This window comes from Coffea arabica, chromosome 9c (genome assembly GCF_036785885.1).
Source record: "Coffea arabica cultivar ET-39 chromosome 9c, Coffea Arabica ET-39 HiFi, whole genome shotgun sequence".
NCBI classification, from domain to species: domain Eukaryota; kingdom Viridiplantae; phylum Streptophyta; class Magnoliopsida; order Gentianales; family Rubiaceae; genus Coffea; species Coffea arabica.
The window spans coordinates 36,105,296-36,128,377 of record NC_092326.1 but is presented as its reverse complement, the minus strand read 5'-3'; the positions used below and the strand labels follow the sequence as shown (position 1 = coordinate 36,128,377).

Here is a 23,082-nt window from a genome sequence, read left to right as displayed (position 1 = left end):
TTCTCTCTTGGATAAACTAAACGACATTACCTAAAAAGGGTATCTACAGTGCACTTAAGGATGGAAGGTTGAGAATCACGTCCTGGTCTTTTTTTTTTTTTTGGGTGAAAACGATAACATTTTACATGGAGAGATTCACATCCTAGTCGGTTGTCAAACTTTTGCGGATTAATTTGCTGTGAATGCATGTAAACTTGTGCCGCCCCTCCCCAGGAAGATGATGTTTGTCCGTGCAACTTAGCAAGATGTCATTGTCCGTCCGTGCAATTTGTGTCACTCAGCATCATTCACACGATGTCACGTGCTCATGTACCCTTCTAGCTGCAGTCTGGGCCTGGGTCATATTATTATCAAGGGATAAATTTAGAAAACTCTCCCGATATTTCTAATAATTTCACTAACCTCTCTTGAGGTTTGGAAAATTACACTAACATCCTTTGAGGTTTATGGTTTGATAACAAGATCAGTTCATTCATGAAAGAGTATGATTAAAAAAAATGACTTTTAGGAGAGAGATGAAATTTTGTTTCACAAATGCCCCTTATACATTCCAGTCAAGGTGTATTAGTAAAAACAATTATCCGTTGCAAATAATTATCAATCAAGGTGTATTTTAGTCATGATTGTCTTAAAAGGTTTCATGATTTTCAACTAAGATTATGGCTTTTGAATATTAAACTGAGTATAGTAGAGATTGTTTACCTGACTTTGGGTATGCCTTTTGTGATTTAACACAGAAAAAAAATCCAATTTTGTCTTTCTTCTACCTTGTTTCTCAACCACTTCCACAAAATTACTCTAATACAAAGACCATCTTTTTAGTTGCTAAACCAAGGGGGAAAATTCCTCAAGAATAGACTTGTTTTTCTATTTCTTTTCTTTGTGCTTCCTTTGTTCTACCCAAGCCTTTCTTGTATACGATTGTAATATGGTCATGTTAAATCCTGTCAATCACAAAATGGTGCCAATTGGTGTAGCAAATGGCACCATTTTGTATCTTCCACATTATTGTTCATACTATTAAGAGATAATTCCGTTAATTAGTTGATTTGTGCCATAATTACTTAATTTTAAAATTTTAGTTTCTAATCTCAGATAATGTGTTGGGGTACATGAGTAATTTCATGCTAGGTGATGTCAGGAAATGAACCTCTTATTTTGCTAGGGGAGATAAGTGTAATTTTCCAAATCTTAGAAGAGGTCAATGAAATCGTCGAAAACTTCAAGAGAGGTTCTTGAAATTATCTTTATCATCTATGACCGTGACTTTTCTTTACCATTTGCATTTCCTATGGTGAAAATTTTTTCTACTGTGAGAAGTAGCACATTGGTATTGTTAGTTAGGTCTATATTTAGGGGATAATGTATTGGTATATTTTTCAAAATCTCAACCGTGAAAATTCAGCATTTTTTTAAGATTGGGATTTAGGCTTTGTTTGTTTTCAAAGAATGGGAGAGAAAGGAAACAAAAGAAAATGGAGGGATAAGGTTTTTGATATTTGAATTGATTTTTGAAGAGAAAAAAAAGAACAAGGATGAAAAGAGAGTGAAAAGATTTATTTATTTATTTATTGTCAGCCTACTTTCCATTCAAAAGTGACTGAAAATAGAGAGAAATAATACTAAGATTAATAAAAATTTTCTAAAAAACCTATTATGTGTTTATAAATTAGACTTATAAATTATTAATAAAAATGTAACTAATGCATAGTAGTTTCTTTTCCTTTTTTTTGTAATCTAAATAAGATGGATGGACTTTAGTTTTCTCTATTCTCATTTCTTTTCTTTTCCACTAGAGTACTTTTCTTTTATTTCCTTCCCTTTCTTTCAATCCAAACAGTGCCTAAAGAATGAATAAACGATATACTTTTTTTTTTATTTGGCTAACCCCATATGCGAGGAGGGACGCCACCCTCTTATATTATTAATGAGCACAAAGCAAAATTACAAAAGGCTTTGTTTGCGAACAGCTCTGATGCGTATGACGGGGGTTTGTGATCTATCTAAACCCAAGGCCCTCCTCGCCAATCTTGGTAAATCCGACTGTGATGTATATATGACAATATCCTCAGACTGTGCCCCCATCTTGGCTAAAGCATCTGCCACCTGATTTGCCTCGCGATAACAATGCCCCACTGTCTATTCCAAGCCCTGTATTGCCAATAACGTATCTAGCTCTGACCGAATTAACCATGGGCACCTCGATTTATTTAGTAGGATGTTTACTAAACAAGAGAGTCCACCTCCACCTGTATCCGTGAGAAGCCCTGAAGAAGACATTGCTGCACCCCAAAAAGTAGCGATTTGACCTCAGCTTGGAGACATGTCAGCTCCCCAAATAGAATAGAAAACCCAAACAACAATGCACCAAATGAATCCCTGAGTGCACCACCTCCTCCACTAACTCCCGGGTTGCCTAGTGAGAAGTATTCGTATTTAGCTTACAACTCCCCTGGGCTGGGAACTCCCAACGAACCAGCCTATGGGAATACCAAGGCCTTCAACCATAAATACTGGAGTAGCATGCATACTAGGATCCAAACCCAACAAACTCCCCCGCATACCTCCCACCAAATACCCCCACTACATCTGCTAGGATACGATCACAAATGGTCTACCTACGTAGGCACTGCCCTTCAAAGTGTGCAAGATTCAGTGCTGATTTATGAATGATATACTTTCTTATGAAGGAAAGTTTGAAAGTCTTTCAAGACAAAATGGCACTCAGACAAGGAGAAGGGAAAATTGAGTATGCCATATGGTAAGCAAAGTCAAATGCATATCAAGATAAAGTGGCAATTGTACAAAAGTTAGTTTGCAGTGATAAAATCAAAAGTTGAGATTTAGGCTAAAACTAATAAAGATGTACATTTAAGGTTATTAATGAGGTCTTGATCTAGGCATTGTTTGAATTGAAAGAAAGGCAAGAAAAAAAAAAGGAGATGACTCTAGAAGAAAAAAAAAGGAAATAAAAGTAGAAGAAAAATGGATTCCATTCATCTTGTTTGGATTAAATGTGATAGGAAAGGGAAAGAAAAAAAGCATGGGAAATATGATTTGGATAAGAGAAGTAAACAAAAGAAACTATCATGCATTAATTAGGTCTATATCCATAATTTAAAAATGTAGGATCCATTTGGCACCCATGTTTTATGCATGTTTGTTTTAAACAAAAAAAAAATTCAACTTTAGATAGGAACTTGTAAAAATATCCTAAATTTTATAAAAAATGCACTCCAAAATACTCAAAACATATGTCCATATCCGTCTTCTACCACCATTCTCCCTGACCATTTCCACTTTCTCCCCCATCCCCACCTTATCTCAGTACTAACTATCGCACCCCATTTTTTGAAATAAAAATTATGAGTTATAAAAAATGAATTTTTGATCAATTTTGAGTGAATGGAAAAACGAGTCTTTGAAAAATAAAAGAAAAAGAGAGCTTAAAATGGGACTTAAAAAGTGTGACGATTTTGGCCCAAAATAATAGTCTAAAAAGAGTTTTTAGAAAAAATAGGAGTCGCCACTTGGTATTAAATTAAGATGTACCAAGTCACCCAAAAATATGTTTTTTAATTAAAAAAATAAACAAAACCCTTTTTAGACAACTCCAGGTCTTCAAAAAAACAAGAGAAAGAATTCAGGAGTCACGATTGAAAAAGAGAAGGTAAAGATTTGATCTAAGACACCTTTTCAACCTAGCCAAGGCTAGTTGTGTGATTTAGTCGAAATTTTTTTTTAATTTAACTTATAAAACTTATCACATTTGGATGTTACTATATGGATGCAAACCTAAACCTAATGGATATCGAGAGGTTCGAAATATCTCTTCAAAATTTAATTAATGCAAATTACATTAATTGTAATGCCCAAGAATGATTCTTAGAAAAGGTCACGAATATGCAAAGATGAGACTCAAAGAAAAAGAAGAATTATAATATATAAATATACGTGACCTAAAGGAGAGGAATGCAACATAATGAGTACGGAAGACTTAAATTCATGACTTCAATTTTTCCTTCTTATAGAGGGGGACAAGAGAGTGCCAAGGCTAAGAAGCCACACTTGTTCATTTCCCATATTTGAAGGATGACTCTCTTAACTTAATCAAACAAATGAACTAATCTGTTTCTATTTCCTAAATGAAATGCAAATCTAAATGATATGTTTCGCACACATAAGGGTAAGGGAGATAATATATAGAGGAAATATCATGCAAGATAAGAAAAGACCCTAAAAATGAAAAACATGTATGAAATACGATAAATGTTACGCAAAAAATGTGATACTATCGCGAGACGGCCTGGAGGATCTAATATTGGATTAATCCATTTCTACAAGTCTTCACTAGCATTGGACTAGTGAGAAATCGGAGAGAAAGGCCACAACTAGTGTTGGACTAGTGCGGTGACGTCATGCATTTATTATAACTAAATAAATCATATAAAGTATAATTAAAACTAGTAAACACATAATACACATAAAGCATATAACACATAAGCATAATTTTTAGATGCAAAACCTTAATGAAAGCGAGTAAACACGTAAACACACAAGCAAATATATGCAAATAAAAACCTAACTATTACATTCAGGGCCCAATTACAATCTAAGGGGGAATTTAAAAAATAATAAGCTAATTATTACATTTATCTAACTAAATACATTTTTAGCAAAAATTAAAACCTATCTATTACATAGGGTAACTAAATACATGTTTTGACCATCTATATATTACAATTTGACATTTTAATGCCTCTCAAATAATCATCAAAATTAAATAAACTAAATGAAACCTAAAATGAATAATTAAAGGAAAAAACACTCAAAACATGCAATTACACATAAAAAACACCTTGGAACACATAAAAGAATCTAAAATAATAAAAGAGATTACCTCCCTTGAAGTCGTGGCTAAATGAGGGTGAAATTTGCCCTACTTATGCTTCAAAATTAACAAAATAATCAAGACACCAATTTAATTATAAAGAAATGGAAATAATCATGAAATCTACTAAGTAAAGCACTTAAATGATAATTAACAATTAAAGAAGAAAGACAACTTGTATTTAAGAAATCAAAACTATTAGGGACCTAATTGCAAAATTTAAGAAAGTTTATGGGATCAAATTATAATTCTTACAAAGATTAGGGTTAAAAATTAAATAAAAATAAAGTTTAGAGACCAAATTGCAATTAAATTAAGGACCAAATTGATAGATATCTAAAGTTTTTAGGGTCACATTATAATAACTCAAAAATACAGGGACTGGAATGCAATTTACGTTACCAGATTGTTGATAAAAAGGATATTGGCCTATTTCTTTTAATTTCATTGGCCCAAGAATTTCTAAGCCCAACTTAAAGTCAAATAAAAACAAGCAGGCAAGCCCATCTTTCACCAATCACGCCCAACCAAAGGGAGTGGGTTTGACCCTCTCAAGCCAATCGGAAAACCCCAAAAAAACCAAGGCCCATCTCCGATACCCAACCAAATAATCCTAAACCGGCTCTCATCTTATTTTATTAAAACCCAACAAATAACTAAAAATTATCAACCCCTAATTATGTCCTAAAGTTCAGAATTAATCTACCCAAAAACATGTTTAAAATATACAAAAAGATGATTAAAACGTGAAAGGGGTCAAAATGGTTCATTTGCATAAGTTTTTGGCCATTAGTGTAAATACTTTAAAGTTTGGGGTCAAATGCGAATTTTGGAAAAAACCATGCAAATGGTTCGAAGAGCTTTCTTCTCCTTCGTAGCTATCTTCTGCAACATTCTGGGTTTATCAAACACAGCAAAGATTGACACAAAATGTTGCATCATAAAAGGAAAACAGTCAAGACATGAATAAATCCAGCCAAAATATTTTCCAAATTCCTTGCAAAATCACCAAAACATTAACAAAGTTCCCCAACTTCAGTTGAAGGAAGCAGATTCCAGGAACCAGAATAAAGAACGAAAAGCAACAAACTTTCTCAACTAAAGGAAACCTAACACTAGTCAAGTCAATCACATGTCTTGCCTCCCTTTTTTGCAACAAAAAGTTAAGATTAAACTTATTAAAATGCAGCGAAGATTAACCTAAAACGCAGCATGCATAGCCAAGATATCAAACTAAGCAAATAAGCAAGAATCCAACGCTCAGGTTTAGAAGATTTGATTTCGCATAGGAGTTGAAACAAACAAAAGGAGGGTTTGGAGTTACCCCTTTCCTGCCTTTGAAGTCGAAACTTCAGTAGGAATCCACAGGGAGAGGGTTGAAATTCACCAAAATTTGAAAGAAACAGGCTGCAGGCTTTGGTGAAGGAGTGTGAACCTGGGGATTTTGGACTCGGATTTGAAGGCGTTGTGGTGGTATTTTCTGAAAACTTCAAAACGAAACTTCCTCCACTACCAACGCAGATTATCCAAAAAAAGAAATATTCCCAAAATAAGCACTGATGAGTTCGAAAAATGGCATGGAAATTCCCTGAATCTCCAGCCCTGGCTCACCTTTCTGCAGAAAATTTCTGCATTTTTTTTTCTTCTTTTTCCTCTGTTTTTCTCTCTTTTCTCTCTATTTTTCTTTTTCCGTCACCCTCTTTTCAATCCTTCATCATGGCTGCGTTTAGGACCTTTTATAGCTACAAAATCCCCCCCCCCCCAAAACCTAGAACTAAGGGAGGAGATTGGAGCTGCATTTTTTGTGGCCGTTTTAAGCCATTAGATGACTTTTAATCCTAGATTCTTGGTGTTTTGGATCAATGCCAAGTGGCCTGTACTGGAGTCATTGAATGGAAGAAAAAAACGGAAGAAAATGAGTGAAAAATGGACGAAATGGTGCCTGCAAATCCCTGGTACTGCTGCTCTTCTTCGTACGAAGAAGAGGAGAAATCCAGTTGATTTTTCCCTTTTTTTTTTCCAAAAACTGCAAATTTCCTCTTTTGATTTTTCTTTCTTTTTTTTTCGCTTTTCTTTTCTTTCTTTTCTTTTCTTTTTCTTTTTTCGATTTTTCCAAAGTGAATTTTTATCCGAGAAATAGAAATGAAACAAAAATAACTTAAAAAATAAATTGATAAAATTTTGGTGTCTACATTGTCGCTGCCATCTTCCTCTCTCTTTCCTTCCTCCTTATTCACCACACCCTTTCCCCACTACCATCCCATCACCTACCATCATCATCCTTCTCTTCCTTTTCCTTCCCTCCCCTCCTTATCCCTCCCACGTCCTCTATGCCCCTTCCTCGCTATCCCCTGCCCTTTTCCCCCTCTTTTCTTTTTTTTTCTCCCCTTATTCCCCAAATTCCACCCGTGCTTCCCCTCATCTCTCTCCCTCATGGTGACCAAATTAGGTCATGAAGAAGGATGGTGTAGCAATAGGGAAAAGAAGGATAATAGGTGGTGGGGAAGGGAGGAGAGAAGAATAGGAGAAAAGGGATAAAGAGGAAGGGTGGCAGGGTGGCAGGGGGCAATGAGAAAGAACAGGGAGGGATGGCAGATGGTGGTGGAGAGAAGAGAAAAGGAAACCGATAGTAGGTAGGGAATGGGAGTAATGGTGGTTGTTTATGGATATAGTGGCAAGGGTGGACAGCGTGTGATGGGTAATGAAATTTTACTAATGTTCCCCAGACACTTAAATGTATAAAAATTTTCATAAAAATTCTATAATAAACTATAGAAAAATTTTAGACAAACTCCCAAAAAATACACCATCCAAACAAATCCCTAATTTGTAAACATATTGGTATTTTAAGAAATTTTAAAATTATTCGTCTTAGTTTCTTTTTCCCATCATTTCTATGCATCTTTTAGATGGAAAGTAGGTTTTATAAAAGAAAAATAATTAGACCTTATTCCTCTCTTTTCCTTCCTATCCTTTACTTTTCTTGCTCAAAATTTAATCTAAATACAAAAATCCGTAGTCTTCCATTTTCTTTCCTTTCCTTTCCTTTCCATTCCATTCCCTTTTGTTCCCTCAAAATAAATAGTCTAAAAATTAAGGTTGATACTCAGGAAGTGGAAATCTTTGGTTCAATTTCCTATCCTAATTTCTTAAATTCCATCTTTCTCCAACTAAATTTTTTATTTAAATATATATATATATATTTGAGGTACCCTTGCATATTTGTAAACGGCTTAGTGCACTACAAGAAATTTGGCCTTTTGTGACAATACAAAGTCATCACTAAAAATCCAAAAGTCGTTATTATATGAATATAGTGACGACTTTTCCCATTGTCACATCGTTGTCACTAATTCTATGTCACAAATAGGTACCTGTGACAACCTTATAAAGTCGTCACTAAATATTAATATTTAATGACGAAAAATAAGTCGTCACTAATGAATAGTTTTCTGTGACGACATTTCTTGTCACTGTTTCAAAAATTTTTCTGTCATAAAAGATAGCAAAAGTCGTCACAAATGTAGACCTGCACAGTGACGACTTGAACTTGTCACTCTTACTCCTAGTATTCTGTGACAAGAATGGTCGTCACTTACAAATTTGTTTCCAACAGCTGCAATTGTTCATTCCAGATATAACATTGCCATGGCTCTCGTTCTGATAGTTATAGCCAAAAAAATTAAATTTGGCTAAGAGTGACATCTTTTGGGGAGGTTGTCACTGAATTTTTTCTAAAGGAGTTGAAATTAACCAATACAAATATAGTATTGCCATGCCATTTTCAACAAATATAACAAAACATTCAATTTGACAAAAGGCAAAACCAACGTAGAATATATGCCACAAATTCATATATTTGGCCATAACACATCTCCAAATTAGTCAAAACAGAATTGAACCACAAATGTTGGGAATATAGTAATCCCACATAATCAGTTGTAAGTTCTAATGGCCAATACATATTCTTCCCAAAAGATAAAATACTAGATTTTGCCACTAAAGCATAGACTACACAGCTATGGTCAGATTTTGAGCATCTCTTGCAGCACGAGCATCAGTCTTCTCACGATCAAAATATGAAGCTAGACTGCATTGAAAATAAACTTTTCTTTAGAGTTTCAGCATATCCAACTACTGTGAACTTAAGTAAAACAAATCAGTCAAGTAGGTGAACCAGCCAAAATAAAAGTTCAGCCAAAAATCAATAAAATACTTTTCTAATTTCGCAAAGAATCATCAGGTCGGGGTTGCTTCTTATGTAAAGAAAAAGAATCAAAGATGGTTTTCTTGCCCCCTTTCTCTCCTTTGTGCATAGAATATGTAAACAGATAAAATTTAGTATCTTTTTTCCTAGCTACAAAAAAACAAATATTTGAACCAGCACACTTTCACACGTTCACAATAATGGCCAATAAGCATGAGCAATACTGATAGGATAGAATTTCAGATCAACAGCAGTAAATTTGGCAAAGATGATGCTCTATAAACATCTAGTTATGACCATTAAGGTACTAATATACAGCTGGCAATGGTGCAGAAACAAGCAGACATGACCATAACAGAAACTGGACCACAATCCCCAAACTAAAAAAGAAAGAGGGCAGAAGAAAGAAAATTCAAATAAGAGAGAGAAAAGCAATATAGTTATCTTGATTCTCTGATTTATGAAGAGCCAGGGACACATATCACAACATGCAAATGCAACAAAGTTTCAAGAGCTCACAGTTTCACAAGATACAGTAGTGTACTTTCAAGTGCTCACAGTTTCACGCAATACAAATGCAACAAAGACTAGAAAGTCAGGATGCGAAGTTAAGGCTTGATTTTCACAATAAGTATCAGCTTTGGACCAACATTAAGCATAAAGTCTTCATCAATAATCAAGTCATTGAGACTTAAGGTTGAAACTCCTCACCTTTTTGCTGTCTATCATTTGCGCAAGTCTTTCATTTGGGCTATCAACTCCTCGTACAGCCCCCTAGTTTCAAGTTGCTGTTCTTGCAAGCTCTTAATTAGCTCCTTTTGGGCATTGAATTCCTCTGTAATTTGTATAGCTCGTTGCTCTGCCACATCTGCCCGTCTTCGATGTTCTTCAATTTCACTCCTCAAGTGGTCAATCTCTATTGCTTGCCTCTTGGTTGTGCTGCGGTTACGAAGCTGTCCAGGTATGTATCCAAGTTGCTGTTGACAAATTTCAGCACTGCTCATTGAAGTTGATGCTTCCATCTCTTTCATTGTTGCCTAGACAAGACAGAATAGCTTAGGTGTTAAAAGGCATGTCACAAAGGAGCTGTAAATGCATAAAAATAGAAGGACATCTCGCACCAAAGTCTCTTTTGCTAGATCATTTATCAGCCCTCCTGTCTTCTTTGATGTATGACTGATTTCAAATATTTCTATCTCTGAAAGCTCCACTCCCACCTTCCTCTTCTGTCAAATAGAAATTTTGACACCTGACTTTGAGAATGAAGAAGGACAAAAAGCATAAGCACATCTCCAAACAGTTTTAATTGATTACTTTCTCTTCAACAACTCTAGCAAGTGACTTTGTTCCCACAGTAGTATGAGTTTCATTCTTGGCACGATTTCCTTTGTTACGGTCACTGATTTTCTGTAATATATAAACAAACAGCAGTAATTCTAAATAAATATGACAAATAAGTTTTATATTTATGCAAGATTAATTCAAGTATATAACTAGACCTTGAATTCTTCACTTCCAAAGTAGTTGCATATCCATGTCCAATCCTCAGCTGATACACCTTCAGGAACATGTTGAATTGCTTCCTCCTTCGTCCCAAAAGTTAGAAAATAGCGATGCAACCGATATCGGTGATTCCGATACAAGGTGTTCAACTGCCTATTTATAGCAGTTTTTGAGGTGATGTTATTCTCAAATTGGAAGTCATCCTACAAGACAAATATAAGTACCGAAAAATTAAATAGAAATACATCAGAATATTGCATAAGTATAAAGATCAAGCAATTCATTCTAGTAGTGATATAAGCAAAAAAAGACAAGTACCGTAACCGTCTTGTATATGTTCTCTCTATATTCAGCCTCAAGATGTGACCATTTGTCAACATTAAGCCTTCCAAACTTCCTAACAACACAGCCACTCTCACTAATGAAGTATTGAGAGTCCTTTCCTATTATGCGAGAATTGGAAGGGTTAACTTCAATAGTTAGAGTTTCATTATCCTCTCTTTTGCGGGCCAAAGTAATGTTTCTAGTACGACCCCTTCTTTTTGGCAATGGCACAGCTATGGATAAACAAAATTCAAGGCTAAATTAGCTATAATAGTTTAACCAAAATAAAAGAACCAGAAATGTAAGTGCATAAGTTGGTACCAGTATTTTCATGTTGACCATCCTGAATTCCAGCAGTCTCATTTGCATCTGATGCCAATGAATTAGGAGTTCGAGGCTGCCCGTTGTTTGAAGCAGCAGTAACATTTTGTGGTGAAGATACTGGCGTCAAAAAGGTATCATTGCCGTTTGAGCTAGTACTTGCAGATGGACCTTGTTGCTGATTTGAAGGTGGTGATGGTTGCTTTTGCTGTGCTTCTCTTCTAAGTGTTTGGGCTCTCGTTCCGAGTCCAGCCATCTGAAAGCAACAACTAACCAAACATCCATTAAACAAAATGTTACTAAAAAGATACTCAAGATGACAAAACAAGATCACATCAGACTAACAAACAAGATGATAAAACAAGATGACAAAACTTTTGGACTAACCAAACATCCATTAAAAAGATAAATTAAACAAGATGACAACATATTGAATCAACTAAACTAGAAGTTGTACTCAAGATACCAACAACCATTGGATTCATATTGAATCAATCGCATCTAACTAGAATCTGTGTCATTGTCACTAAGAATATCCTCATTTTCGTCATCATCGCAACTGTTGGGGTCCCCAATGTCACTGTCATCAATAAAGTCTTCATCAGCTTGTTGAGTTCCTCTCAGCTGTTGGTCACCATGAATAACGGATGAAGGCACGCACTTTAATAGATTGCCATCTTCTCTTGAAATTGGTGGGGGATTATCGAGATCTATTATAATATTGAATTCCCCCCCTGTGCTTCCTCTTGATATATCTCCTCAACTACTGCCTCTTTGTCCACATGTTCAGGAACATCATAACAGTTTCTTGGACCGAACCTCTCAACTACATACCAGTTTCTACCCATTTTCAGGTCTTCAATATAAAATACTTGTTCCATATGTTGAGGAAGGACATAAGGTTGGTCTTCATACCATCTTCTTGATGAATTCACACTTGTGATACCCCAATCCTTGTCTATTTGCATGCCGGCTGTATCATCTAGTTTCCACTAATCACACTTAAATAGGACAATATTTTTCTTTCCAAACCAGCACCTCACTTCAATAATTTCTTTTAGGACACCATAAAAGTCAATGACATTATTACCATGCTCGCCTTTCACTACGATGCCACTATTTTGTGTTTTTCTCTCTCTTTCACGATCTTCAGTGTGAAATCTATACCCATTAGCCATGCAACTAGTATACATACAAATTCTATTGTCTAAACCTAAGGCCAATGAGCGAAATTCATCATTCCAGGGTTGGGAACCATATAACACCTGTCCAGAGATTGAGAAAAGTCACTAAAAATATTATTTAAATTATAGTCATAAGAAGTCCAAACAACTGCAGAGTTAATTAGACCGTACACGTTCTTTGAACCATGTAGCAAACTCCTTATCATGCTGTTGAATCACATTTTCAGTGCATTCAGCTTCCAACAAGGTTTTATGCTCACTAGCCATAAAAGTATGTTAGCATAAGTTTACAGGTGAGTCATAGACATAAAAAAAAGTTAGCATAAGTTATTCTTACTTGATATAGTCATCGAGCTCATCACAGTTATTTAGCAAAAAGGAGTGGATCTTTGCTAGCTCTGAATCAGGTAAATACCGATGTTTAGACCCTCCAAATGGACGAGCAGATCCTGAAAATATTGATAGCTGCCCGTGTTTGTCAACTCTTTCGTTGTTACGCTCGGGCCTGTTGAATATTGTCTCGACATTATCCAAATACATAGAGAAGAATGTCAAGCATTCTTTGTCTATGTACCGCTCGGCAATACACCCCTCTGGGCGAGCCTTATTCTGCACATAACTTTTAAGTATTCCCATTTTCCTTGTTTTAATAAAAATAGGAAATATTAGTAAACGTTAGAGTAAGCGAGACATATTATAATAATGCATGCACAAAAAGACACTATATATGTACGACGTCATACCTCTCAAATGGGAACATCCAGCGATATTGAGCTGGGCCAGTTAGAATTGCTTCGGCAGGTAGGTGAACCAGCACGTGTAGCATTATGTCGAAGAAGGCAGGAGGGAATAGTCTCTCTAATTTGCACATAATCACAGGAATTTTGCTATCACACTCTTGTAGAACATCCCTATGCAATGTTCTAGCACACAACTTTTTAATCAAATCACTTAATTCAAACAGCACTTGTCGAACTTCTTTAGTTAAGCTTCCACGAATTGCAAATGGGAGTATTCGTTGAATGAAAATGTGAAAGTCATGGCTCTTCATTCCGGAAAGCTGGAATTGCCCATTCTTTATGCATCGAGATATATTAGAGGCAAAGCCATCCGGAAATTTGATGGAAGCTAAGAAATCACAGTCTTTTTTCTTCTCCTCTTTAAATAGCTGGTAGCAAGCATGAGGCATGATGTAAACATCACCATTCTGAATCAAATGCAACTCTTTTTTGATACCTAACTCCTTCAAATCATTGCGACACTGCCAGTTGTCTTTAGTCTTGCCATCAAAATCCATAATAGTAGCAAAGACACTCTCCGATATATTTTTCACTATATGCATGACATCTAAATTATGCCGCAATTTTAGGTTTGACCAATAAGGTAATTCAAAAAAGCAACTTTTCTTTGTCCAATTAAGCCCACTAGCATCACGTTTGCGCTTCCTTGCCTTGATTTGCTGAAGAGTTTTCCCAAACTGTATCTCAATTCTTTCTAGTTGTTTCAGAACTTCTTTTCCAGATAAGGGAATAACAGGATTCCTAAAATCTACTTTACCATCAAATGGCTTTCTTTCTCTACGCCAATGATGATCAATAGGCAAGAAGCGATGATGGCCTGTGTAGCATAATTTTTTCCTATGTTTCAAATGCATACAGGATGTTTCTGCCATGCAAATTGGACAAGCCTGATACCCTTTAGTACTCCATCCAGATAACATAGCATAGGCAGGGAAGTCATTTATAGTCCAAAGCAAAGCAGTACGAATGGTAAATTTCTGACCAGTATGTGCATCATAACTTTCTAGACCATCCCAAAATTCATTCAACTCATCTATTAGAGGTGCCATGTAGACACAGATCTCATTTCCCGGGGATTTAGGACTAGGAATCAACATTGACATGAAAAAGAATGGGTCTTTCATACATTTCCAGGGAGGCAGATTATATGGTACAATAAAAACGGGCCAAATGCTATAAGTCGATGTCATGGTTCCAAAAGGATTGAAACCATCAGTCACAAGGCCAAACCTGACATTTCTAGGATCATGAGCAAAATCTGGATATAATTTATCAAAATCTTTCCATGCTTCGCTGTCTGCCGGATGCCTCATGGTGTTACCATCATCTACACACTTTTCTTTATGCCACCGCATATCTAAAGCTATTTCCTTGTGTGCATATAAGCGTTGAAGCCTGGGTTTCAAGGGAAAATAGCGAAGAACTTTTCGTGGAATTTTTGAACCCTTTGACTTGTAGCGAGCCTCTTTGCAATTTGGATTTGGACAAGTGTCAAAATTTTCATATTCCTTGCGGAAGAGTACACAATCATTGACACAGGCATGTATTTTTTCAGATATGAACCCCAAGTCTCGAATAATTCTTTTAGCATCAGAGAAAGACTTAGGAACTGCAACTTCGGGAGGTAGTGCCTTCTTAAAGACCTCTAGCAAGGAGTTAAACGAGTTTATAGTCCACCCGTTCATCGTTTTCAGATGTAGAAGAGTGACTACAAAAGACAGCTTTGAGAAAAAGGTGTTTCCAGGATAAAGTTCCCTATTTGCATCTTCCAACAATTTTAGGAAGGCATCAGTCTCACTAGCATTCAAGCCTGAACTTCCTTCACCATCATCTTCCCTACTAAACCAATTTCCCCCCCATTGTGCAGTGCCTATGTCATTGAGCATATGGTTTAAATCCTCACTGTCAGTATCCCCTTCTTCATCACCGCCCAGATTACTATCCTTTCTAATTTCCTGTCGAAATTGTTCACCATGGTGTATCCATCTGGTGTAACTTTTTCTAATTTCAAATGTAAATAAGTGGTTTTCCACCACACTTTTTGTATGGTTGCAGAAGTTATTGCATTGTTTACAAGGGCAAGCTATCATAAGATGTTTTGCCTTTCCAGAATATACGAAGTTTAAGAAAGCAGCCACCCCAAGTTTATAAGACTCGTCCTGCCTATTATCAAGTCTCATCCAATTTTTGTCCATTTCCTAGAGTTACAAATCCAGAACATAAGTCACAAATTTTTATCTACACATTACAACCAGAAAAAAGCATAGATAAGCTAGTTATGAAGCAATAGATTTACACTGGAAAGCTATAAATCTGTTAAAGCAATCTATTAAAGCAAAAACAAGTTAGATCTTCAAGAGACAATTACACACTTTCCAGAACACAAGTCAAAAACAATCTATTAAAGCATAATTTAAACAAGTTACCTGACACATAATGAGAAATTAGAAGAACAGCGGTAAAAAGGGCCTAATTGTCTCTTGAGTCCAGTGTAAAGCAGCTGCAACAAAGGCATTAAAAAAGCTGAGAATCATTTTTGAACAAAAGCTCTAATAAAAAAGCTGATTAGTGAAGAAATATATAGAAAGCAGATACCCAAACATAATGCACCAAGTGTGGCAATCCGTTTAATGGGAGTAGATATGTACCATCAGAAACAAAACCTTTTTTCAATTCTTTTTTGAAAATCTCATAAGAGTTTCAATTCCTCACTCTCTGGGTCAGCAAGGCAAAGTTTCCAGCAACACTACTTCAAAATTTTCCCCAAAGTTCCATATTCTACTTGTTTAAACACTAAACACTCAACATATTATCTGACCAGCATGAACTATAGCAGATAACCCACCATTTAAGCAAGTAATTCCACCATGAACCTCAAAATAATTCTGTCATCTCCTAACTATAACTTTCAGCCATATGACAGTTTAAAAATACGATTCTTTCTTCACATTTTCTTCAGTTTTAACTCCAACACAACATGCAAGGAATGATTATGTTATCTCAGAGTATTTTAAGCTGCAAGATAATATTTTCAGCCAGAGATTCGAAGTTAATATTAAACAATGTTTTGTTTCCCTCTCTCGGCCATATTAGAAAGGCTTTAGCAGCCAACAGCTTTTAAAACAAGAAAATTCTCCAATAATCTCTTCATTTAATACCCAATCTCACATGCATGTTCATTTCCCTCTCTAGGATGAAGTTGGCAAAATTCCAGCAGGCTTTCTTCCTATGGTCTCAACCCAAATAGTAGTATTGAAAGCAAAGGCACAGAGATGTAAATCTATAGACAACAATGTAAATTTCGTCCTTGATGAAATAAAATCCGTCATGCATCTATAGACAATAGAATAAAGTAAGGGCGACCCAGAATCAACCCTCCCTTCCACTTCGTTTCACTCTCACAACTCAACATTCAGCGCACACGACCTAAATTAGACAGAACTGTTCGAAAATAGATGGAAAATATTGACAATTTTTACCTCAAATTATGCCGTCTTAACCTTAGGTCTTCTTTTCCTTCTGATTCAGTCTTCAAACTCTGGCATTTCCCCAAAATTCATGGTCAAATGCCGTGATGAACTAGGGATATTTGTTATCTCCTACTCTACTAAAGCTGCCCTATCAGTTTCGGTAGCTCAATTTAGGGATGCAAATGGTGGCTTAACTTAGGGATATTTGCTATCTGCTACCTACTAAAGCTGCAATTTCAGTTTGGGTAGCACAATTTAGTGATCCCAGTGGAGAGAAGGAGAAGAAGATGGTGTCCGAAGGCAAAGAAAGAGGGAAATGAGTTTTGTCTGAAATTTGGCTAAGTGTTGTTGAGTGCTTTTCTTACAAATCAACTTCAAACGACGTCGTTTTTGCTTAATTTAGAACCCCGCCTCTACTCCTTCAATTTTCAGATTCCCGCTTCCACTATTGCACATTAAAAAAGAACGCCTTCTCTCTCTAAATTGTTGAACCTTTTTTTATAGAAATAACGCCTTCTATCTCTTTTTCTTTTCCCAATCTTTGCGCAATTAACATAGTTATTATTTTAAGCTTTTTTAGTTCACAAGTTGTATTAAAACTTTGGAATATAAAAATTTAGTATTTTTAGATTTTTTCTTTTTCTACTAACATTTGCTACATTTGGATTACCTATTTTTGGGGGTATTTTTGAAAAACTTTGCAGTAGCAGAATTTTCAGAGTATATTTTGAAATATTTTTAGAAAATATTTTGGAATATTTAAGAATAGAAGAGTTTCTAAAATATTTTTAGAGATATTTTTTAAACTTTTACAAAAATTTAAATTAATTTATAGATTATCTTTTAGTGTACTTTTTAAAAATTTTTATTATATTCGAAAAACTAATTTTTGAAAATTTTTATTATATTTTTGAAAATTTTACAAAAATTTAAATTAATTTATAGATTATTTTTTAGTGTACCTTTTAAAAATTTTTATTATATTCGAAAAACTAATTTTTGAAAAACACTCCAAAAACTCTTGATCCAAACAGTTATGACAGATGCAACCAAACAAGTGAACAGTTCGGCGAAGGTCGACAAAATTGATTCAAGGCATCTCAACATTAGGATCTCTACCAAAAATAATGTTCAAAAACTAAAACGCTTATTAAAAATATGTTTATGATTCAAAAAAAGATCTTTTAATGCAAATATTTTTTATATCAATTTAATAATTTTATCAATTATGCACGAATTGTGGTCTGACAAGACCAAACAATATGTTTAGTTGATCAAATAACCAAAATGGTTTACTAATACATGCATGAAACACTAAATCTATTTGATACAAGTATTGATTCATAAACTATAGTTCCAATTTGATTATTGTATATTGTAATACATAACAAACTCCAGTTATGCAATTGTCAAGATTTTTACTTAATTTCATATTAAATTTTATTATTCTCTACTATTATTTTCACACTATGTTAATCAGTAATTTTCCATATGTTTTCAAGAGAACTAAATAATGAATTCATGATATTTTTTAACTTTATAACTAGGTATTAGTTACGTTTGGAATAATTAAAAAATAGGTAAACATTGCTTTTTACAATACCTTCCTCATTTTGCTAATAATGAACACAACTTAAAGTGTAAAAGTGTAGGGTGTCATAATAGAATTAATAAAGCCTTTCTTTATCAGATACGAGGCTAAATTGCAAAAGATAAGGTGTCATGGTAGATTAATAAGATTAGTTTACCAAATACGGACCTAAAATATAAAAGTTCAGCGAAATAACATAATTAATTAAATTTACTTACAGCATATGGGCTATATACAAAAAATTAGGGTGGCATATCGGGCTAAAATGTAATAGTTATGGTGTCATATAGTAGAATTATTAAAATTTATTTACAACACATGGGCCATATCGAAAAATTAAGGTGGTATATGGGGCTAAAATGTAAAAGTTAGGGTGTCATAGTGGAATGAATAAAATTTATTTACAACATATAAGCCATATTGAAAAAATTAAGGCGGTATGTGGGGTCAAAATGCAAAAGTTAGGGTGTCATAGTAGAATTAATAAAATTTGTTTATAACACATGGGCCATATTGAAAATTTTAAGGTGGTACATATGGGATCAAAAAGCAAAAGTTAGGGTGTCCTACTAGAATTAATAAAATTTATTTACAACATATGGGCCATATTAAAAATATTAGGGTGACATAGCAGAATTAGTGAAAGTGGGATGAGAATAAACGCATTGTACAGTGACGACAACTCGTTGTCACTAATTTAGAACGTATCACCATATTGTGACGATATTAAAACGTTGTCACTGAAGTTGGTCCTACAGTGACAACGTCTTTTCCAGTCGTCACAATGGTCATCTCCCGCCAACTGCACAGTTGCGCGCCAGCCATACTGTGACGACTTATTCCTTATTGTCACTGTTGACGGGTGAACATACGATCAATAATGACAATTTTTATTTTTGTCACGAAAGACTTCAATTGTGACAAGTTTCTGTATTGTCACAGTGAATGTTGTCACAAAAGGCCAAATTTCTTGTAGTGGTAGGTAAAATCTATTCTTCAAAAGGATATAATTTTGATATCTTAAGTAAATATAATGCAATTTATTTTATCGCCCTTTTTCTTTTATTTGCCAGTGAGCCTATCAACATCTAATCCTAATGAAATAAGCATCCAACATCTTGTATCATGAGCAAATTACCCAAGTAACCACTAAACTTTTCAAATAGTCTAGTTTTGGCAATTCAAATAGTCAAGGTTTGGCAATTCAACTATTAATAGTATATTTTTATCTATTGCACTATTAAAAGTGTAAATTTTGACTCATTCTGTTTGATTTCACCATTAACTTTGCCAAATTTAATTATTAATAGTATGTTTCATGAATCGTGTGGATCCCTAAATCTAGAAGAGTTAATGGTCAAATTAGATGGAATGACCCAATATTTACATGTTTAATAGTTCAGTGGGTAAAACATGCTATTAATAATTAAGTAGCCAAATATTTACTATTTAAAAAGTTTAATAACTACCCAGGTAATTTGCTCCTTGTATCATAAAAGCATCTCTCATATACCCCCTTCATCCGAATATTAGAGTTCTTTTTTAAGAATCTAACTTTTTATGAAAATATGATAATCATTATGTCTAAATAAAATAGTATTCATGAAGTTACATATGCATCATTTGAATTTAAAATATTCTCTTAATAGATGCATTGGAATTTTAAGAAGTTACTTTTTCAAATGGCAAAATTGGAAAGCTTGTGTTAAAATTGAAATGGTAATTTTTATTTTGGAACATCAATAAAGTTAAAACATGACAATAACAATGATACAAGAGTAAGCAGTAACTTTTTCATATCCTCTCTTTTAATTGGAAACTAAAAGATATAACGTGGTTTCTTTTCTCATTCATTGGAGTGGCTAATGACGGGGGAATATGATAGTAGTTACTAGAGAAGATTGAACTACTTAATTGTGGAACAAGTTTTAAATTTAAGAAATTATAAAATGAGAAGAAGACAAAATATAACGTGGCCTTTAAAGCCTCCACCAATGTCTGCCCTAATCTTGTACTTATTTATTCGATAACTTTTTTCTTTATAAAACATTGCGTCCCTTATTCTATGACACAAATTTTAGCGCTACTATATTTTGATCATTTTAATGATAATTCCACAAAAAATGCTTTGACGGGATAATAACGCAGTAGGCCAATAGGATTTAATAATCAAAGAGCACGTAGCCATACACCACTTTGTTTTATCCGATAATACATATTTCTTACAAAACGAAAAGATAAACTACAAAGGAAGTGAAGAAAAACAAATCATACCAAATCAAGTAGACTGATAATTGTTCATTTTTCCCTTTTTTGGACAGGGTTAAATATCGGGAGGTCTAATAAACAGTTGCATTTTCAACTTCTTTGCTTGTCTCAGCAGTAAGAATTATTGACTAACCGATAGTTTCAATCATTGCTCTTCATACTGCAAATTCATTTTCTCAAACAAAAATAAGTTACTAAATAAATAGATTTGGCCTGCACAAACTAAACAATAATGATAGTAATACTTTTGCGATCTAAATCTTAAACCCCTTCATTTTAAATCCTCAACATTTGATGATTTTATTACTTTACTATTACCATTAAAACTTGTACAAAATATGAATTTGAAATGGAGAATTGTAGTTTTAGACCTTATCTTTTTTTTTTCTTTTTCCTTTTTCAAGTTTACCCTTACATTGAGTACCTTAAAAACAATTTGGGTATTTTATTGAAAAAAAATAATGAATTTACTAACTTCCATTATCCATAACAATCCAACATCAAAGGTCATTCTAGGGTATATATAAATTAATAACGTTATGAGTAACAAGAATAACCTGCCTTTTCCTGCAATTCCGCATTTTCCTTCTTGAGAAATTTCTCCTGAATTAGGAGGCATGCAAAGAAGGTTGACCGTGCCAATTAACACGAAATGCTTAAACTTTATTCCTGATCAAAATGCCAATCAAAGAGTAAGCAACTCCTAAACCTTCAAATGCGTATTTCACCTCTTCTTTCAGCTGATAAATTCGCTCCCAAAACAATAGGCTCTGTAGGAGGATTGACCATTCGATTTTGACCATCAAATTCTACATTTTGATCGAATCATTTTAGAGATTGATGCCTATTGCAAAACATAAATGCTTAAACTTTTCTCCAACTGATCTTCTATCTGTTGCAATTCATCCAAAGAGAAGGCATCTAAACCATCTCTCAAGAACTTTCTGCAACATACAAAAACTATGTTGTTTTTTCATCACAAAAAACTGTAAGAAATTCATGTTGTTATACGATAAGGACGAGTACGTTGTGCTTAAAACAAATGTGTCAATGTTAGGATAATACAACCGTTTAGTTTCTTCAAGAAGCTGAACTTTATTTCTCAGGATTGCTACCTCTTCTTCGAAATACTGCACAAATACGAGTAAGCTCAGCATGAATCAAAAGATGTAGCAGAATAAATTCGTGGACAAGATTCTTTAAGTCAAAGAATCAGTTGGCACTGAAATCAGGATAAGCATCCATGATCTTGAATGAGATTGCCAGAATCAAGAAATGAAGTGAATGTAAGACGTTACTGTTGTTCAATCATAGTTCAGAAGGATCTTGACTGTCATTCCCAGAAATCATGAGAGTGAATACCAAGAAAATGCTTATTTTGGATTTTGAACGCAATTCAGAGGCTTTCATGCAGCTAACTATTGGTACCTGACGGGATTTTTATATCAATGCAAGTTTAAATCCGATTTTATACCCTTTAAACTGCAAGTATACAGGCCAAAATTGTAATGTAGGGTATGTATCGGGTCAATCCCACAAGGAGCAAATTAACCAACTACTAGGTCCTTGCTTTCTCATTTATTTAGACTTATGAATGAGGTTTAGCAGAGAAATTATATTGCTATTGACTACAAATCTGATCTACAAATCTAACTTAGCAAATGCTAAATGCAAATGGAGAAATTTCACTCAAGAATGAATCTAGGGATATAGATTCCACTTATGGCATAAACAACACAAATGAATGGATTTTCCTCTTGTTATTATTCTTGTTTAACTAGAGGTTCATTTCCAATATTACCAAGTCTCATTCTCACGATGAAATGGCCTAGGGTAGTTCAGTTTTCCCTATTTTCATGGTGAAATAATAGTTCTACTCTGTTTTCTTTCATGAAATGCTAAATAATCCACTTAAGTGTATCTCTATTTTCATGAACATACAACTTAAGTCCTACTCATGTGTTTCCATTGTTACTACCAATTTTCATTGAACAATAACAACTATAAACATGCTATTGGTGATCAATCAATAACAAGTAATCACAATTGCACAAATAGACAAGTTAATACAAGATATAACAAGTGTAAATCACATTCAATTCATATCATTTAGCCATAAGTTTCATCTACTCCCTAGATTAAGAAGTTTAGCTACTCATGAATGATATAACAATCAAACTCACAAGTTTATTAATGCAAAACATCATAAAGTATAAGTACAAGAAAGATAAAGGAAAGCTTAGCTAATTGATGGTGAAGCCCTCAAATTCCTGCTATGTTGTTGTACAAGATAATTTCAAGTGAAAACTCCAAACGCTTCTTCAAGAACTCCTAGCTAGAGAGAAACTTGTTACAGGAAGAAAAACTAGCTACGTATGCTCCCCCCCTGCTTCTCAATTGTGTCTCTACATAGAAGGTGGCGGAAAGGCCTTTTTTTTTCTTCCTTCATGATTTCAACCACCCAAATTTTGTAAAGGAAATCAAAAGATATCTTACTTCCTTTGTCAACAACTCATTTTGTCT

The 23,082-nt window shown here is 34.3% G+C and overlaps 1 protein-coding gene and 1 pseudogene across 1 annotated transcript; both read right to left on the bottom strand.

The window, feature by feature from the left end:
* Nucleotides 1-11,747: 11,747 nt before the first annotated feature.
* Nucleotides 11,748-15,425, bottom strand: LOC113708184 (uncharacterized). The gene is made up of 5 exons (XM_072064632.1): nucleotides 13,174-15,425; nucleotides 12,768-13,070; nucleotides 12,602-12,689; nucleotides 12,290-12,511; nucleotides 11,748-11,870 (listed from the first exon to the last, which is right to left on the bottom strand). The coding sequence occupies exons 1-5, from the start codon at nucleotides 15,423-15,425 to the stop codon at nucleotides 11,748-11,750; spliced, it is 2,988 nt and encodes a 995-aa protein (XP_071920733.1).
* Nucleotides 15,426-20,614: 5,189 nt separating this feature from the next.
* LOC113708185 (MADS-box protein SOC1-like) overlaps nucleotides 20,615-23,082 on the bottom strand; it is a 30,538-nt pseudogene continuing 28,070 nt past the window's right edge.

Bases quoted from the DNA above. Each gene is read 5' to 3' on its own strand.
- LOC113708184 (XM_072064632.1), bottom strand. From the start codon at position 15,425: ATGGACAAAAATTGGATGAGACTTGATAATAGGCAGGACGAGTCTTAT. The intron at 12,512-12,601 runs GTACGGTCTAAT...ATCTCTGGACAG, and splicing joins CTACATGGTTCAAAGAACGT to GTGTTATATGGTTCCCAACC. The intron at 11,871-12,289 runs GTGAGGTGCTGG...GGTGACCAACAG, and splicing joins TCCTAAAAGAAATTATTGAA to CTGAGAGGAACTCAACAAGC.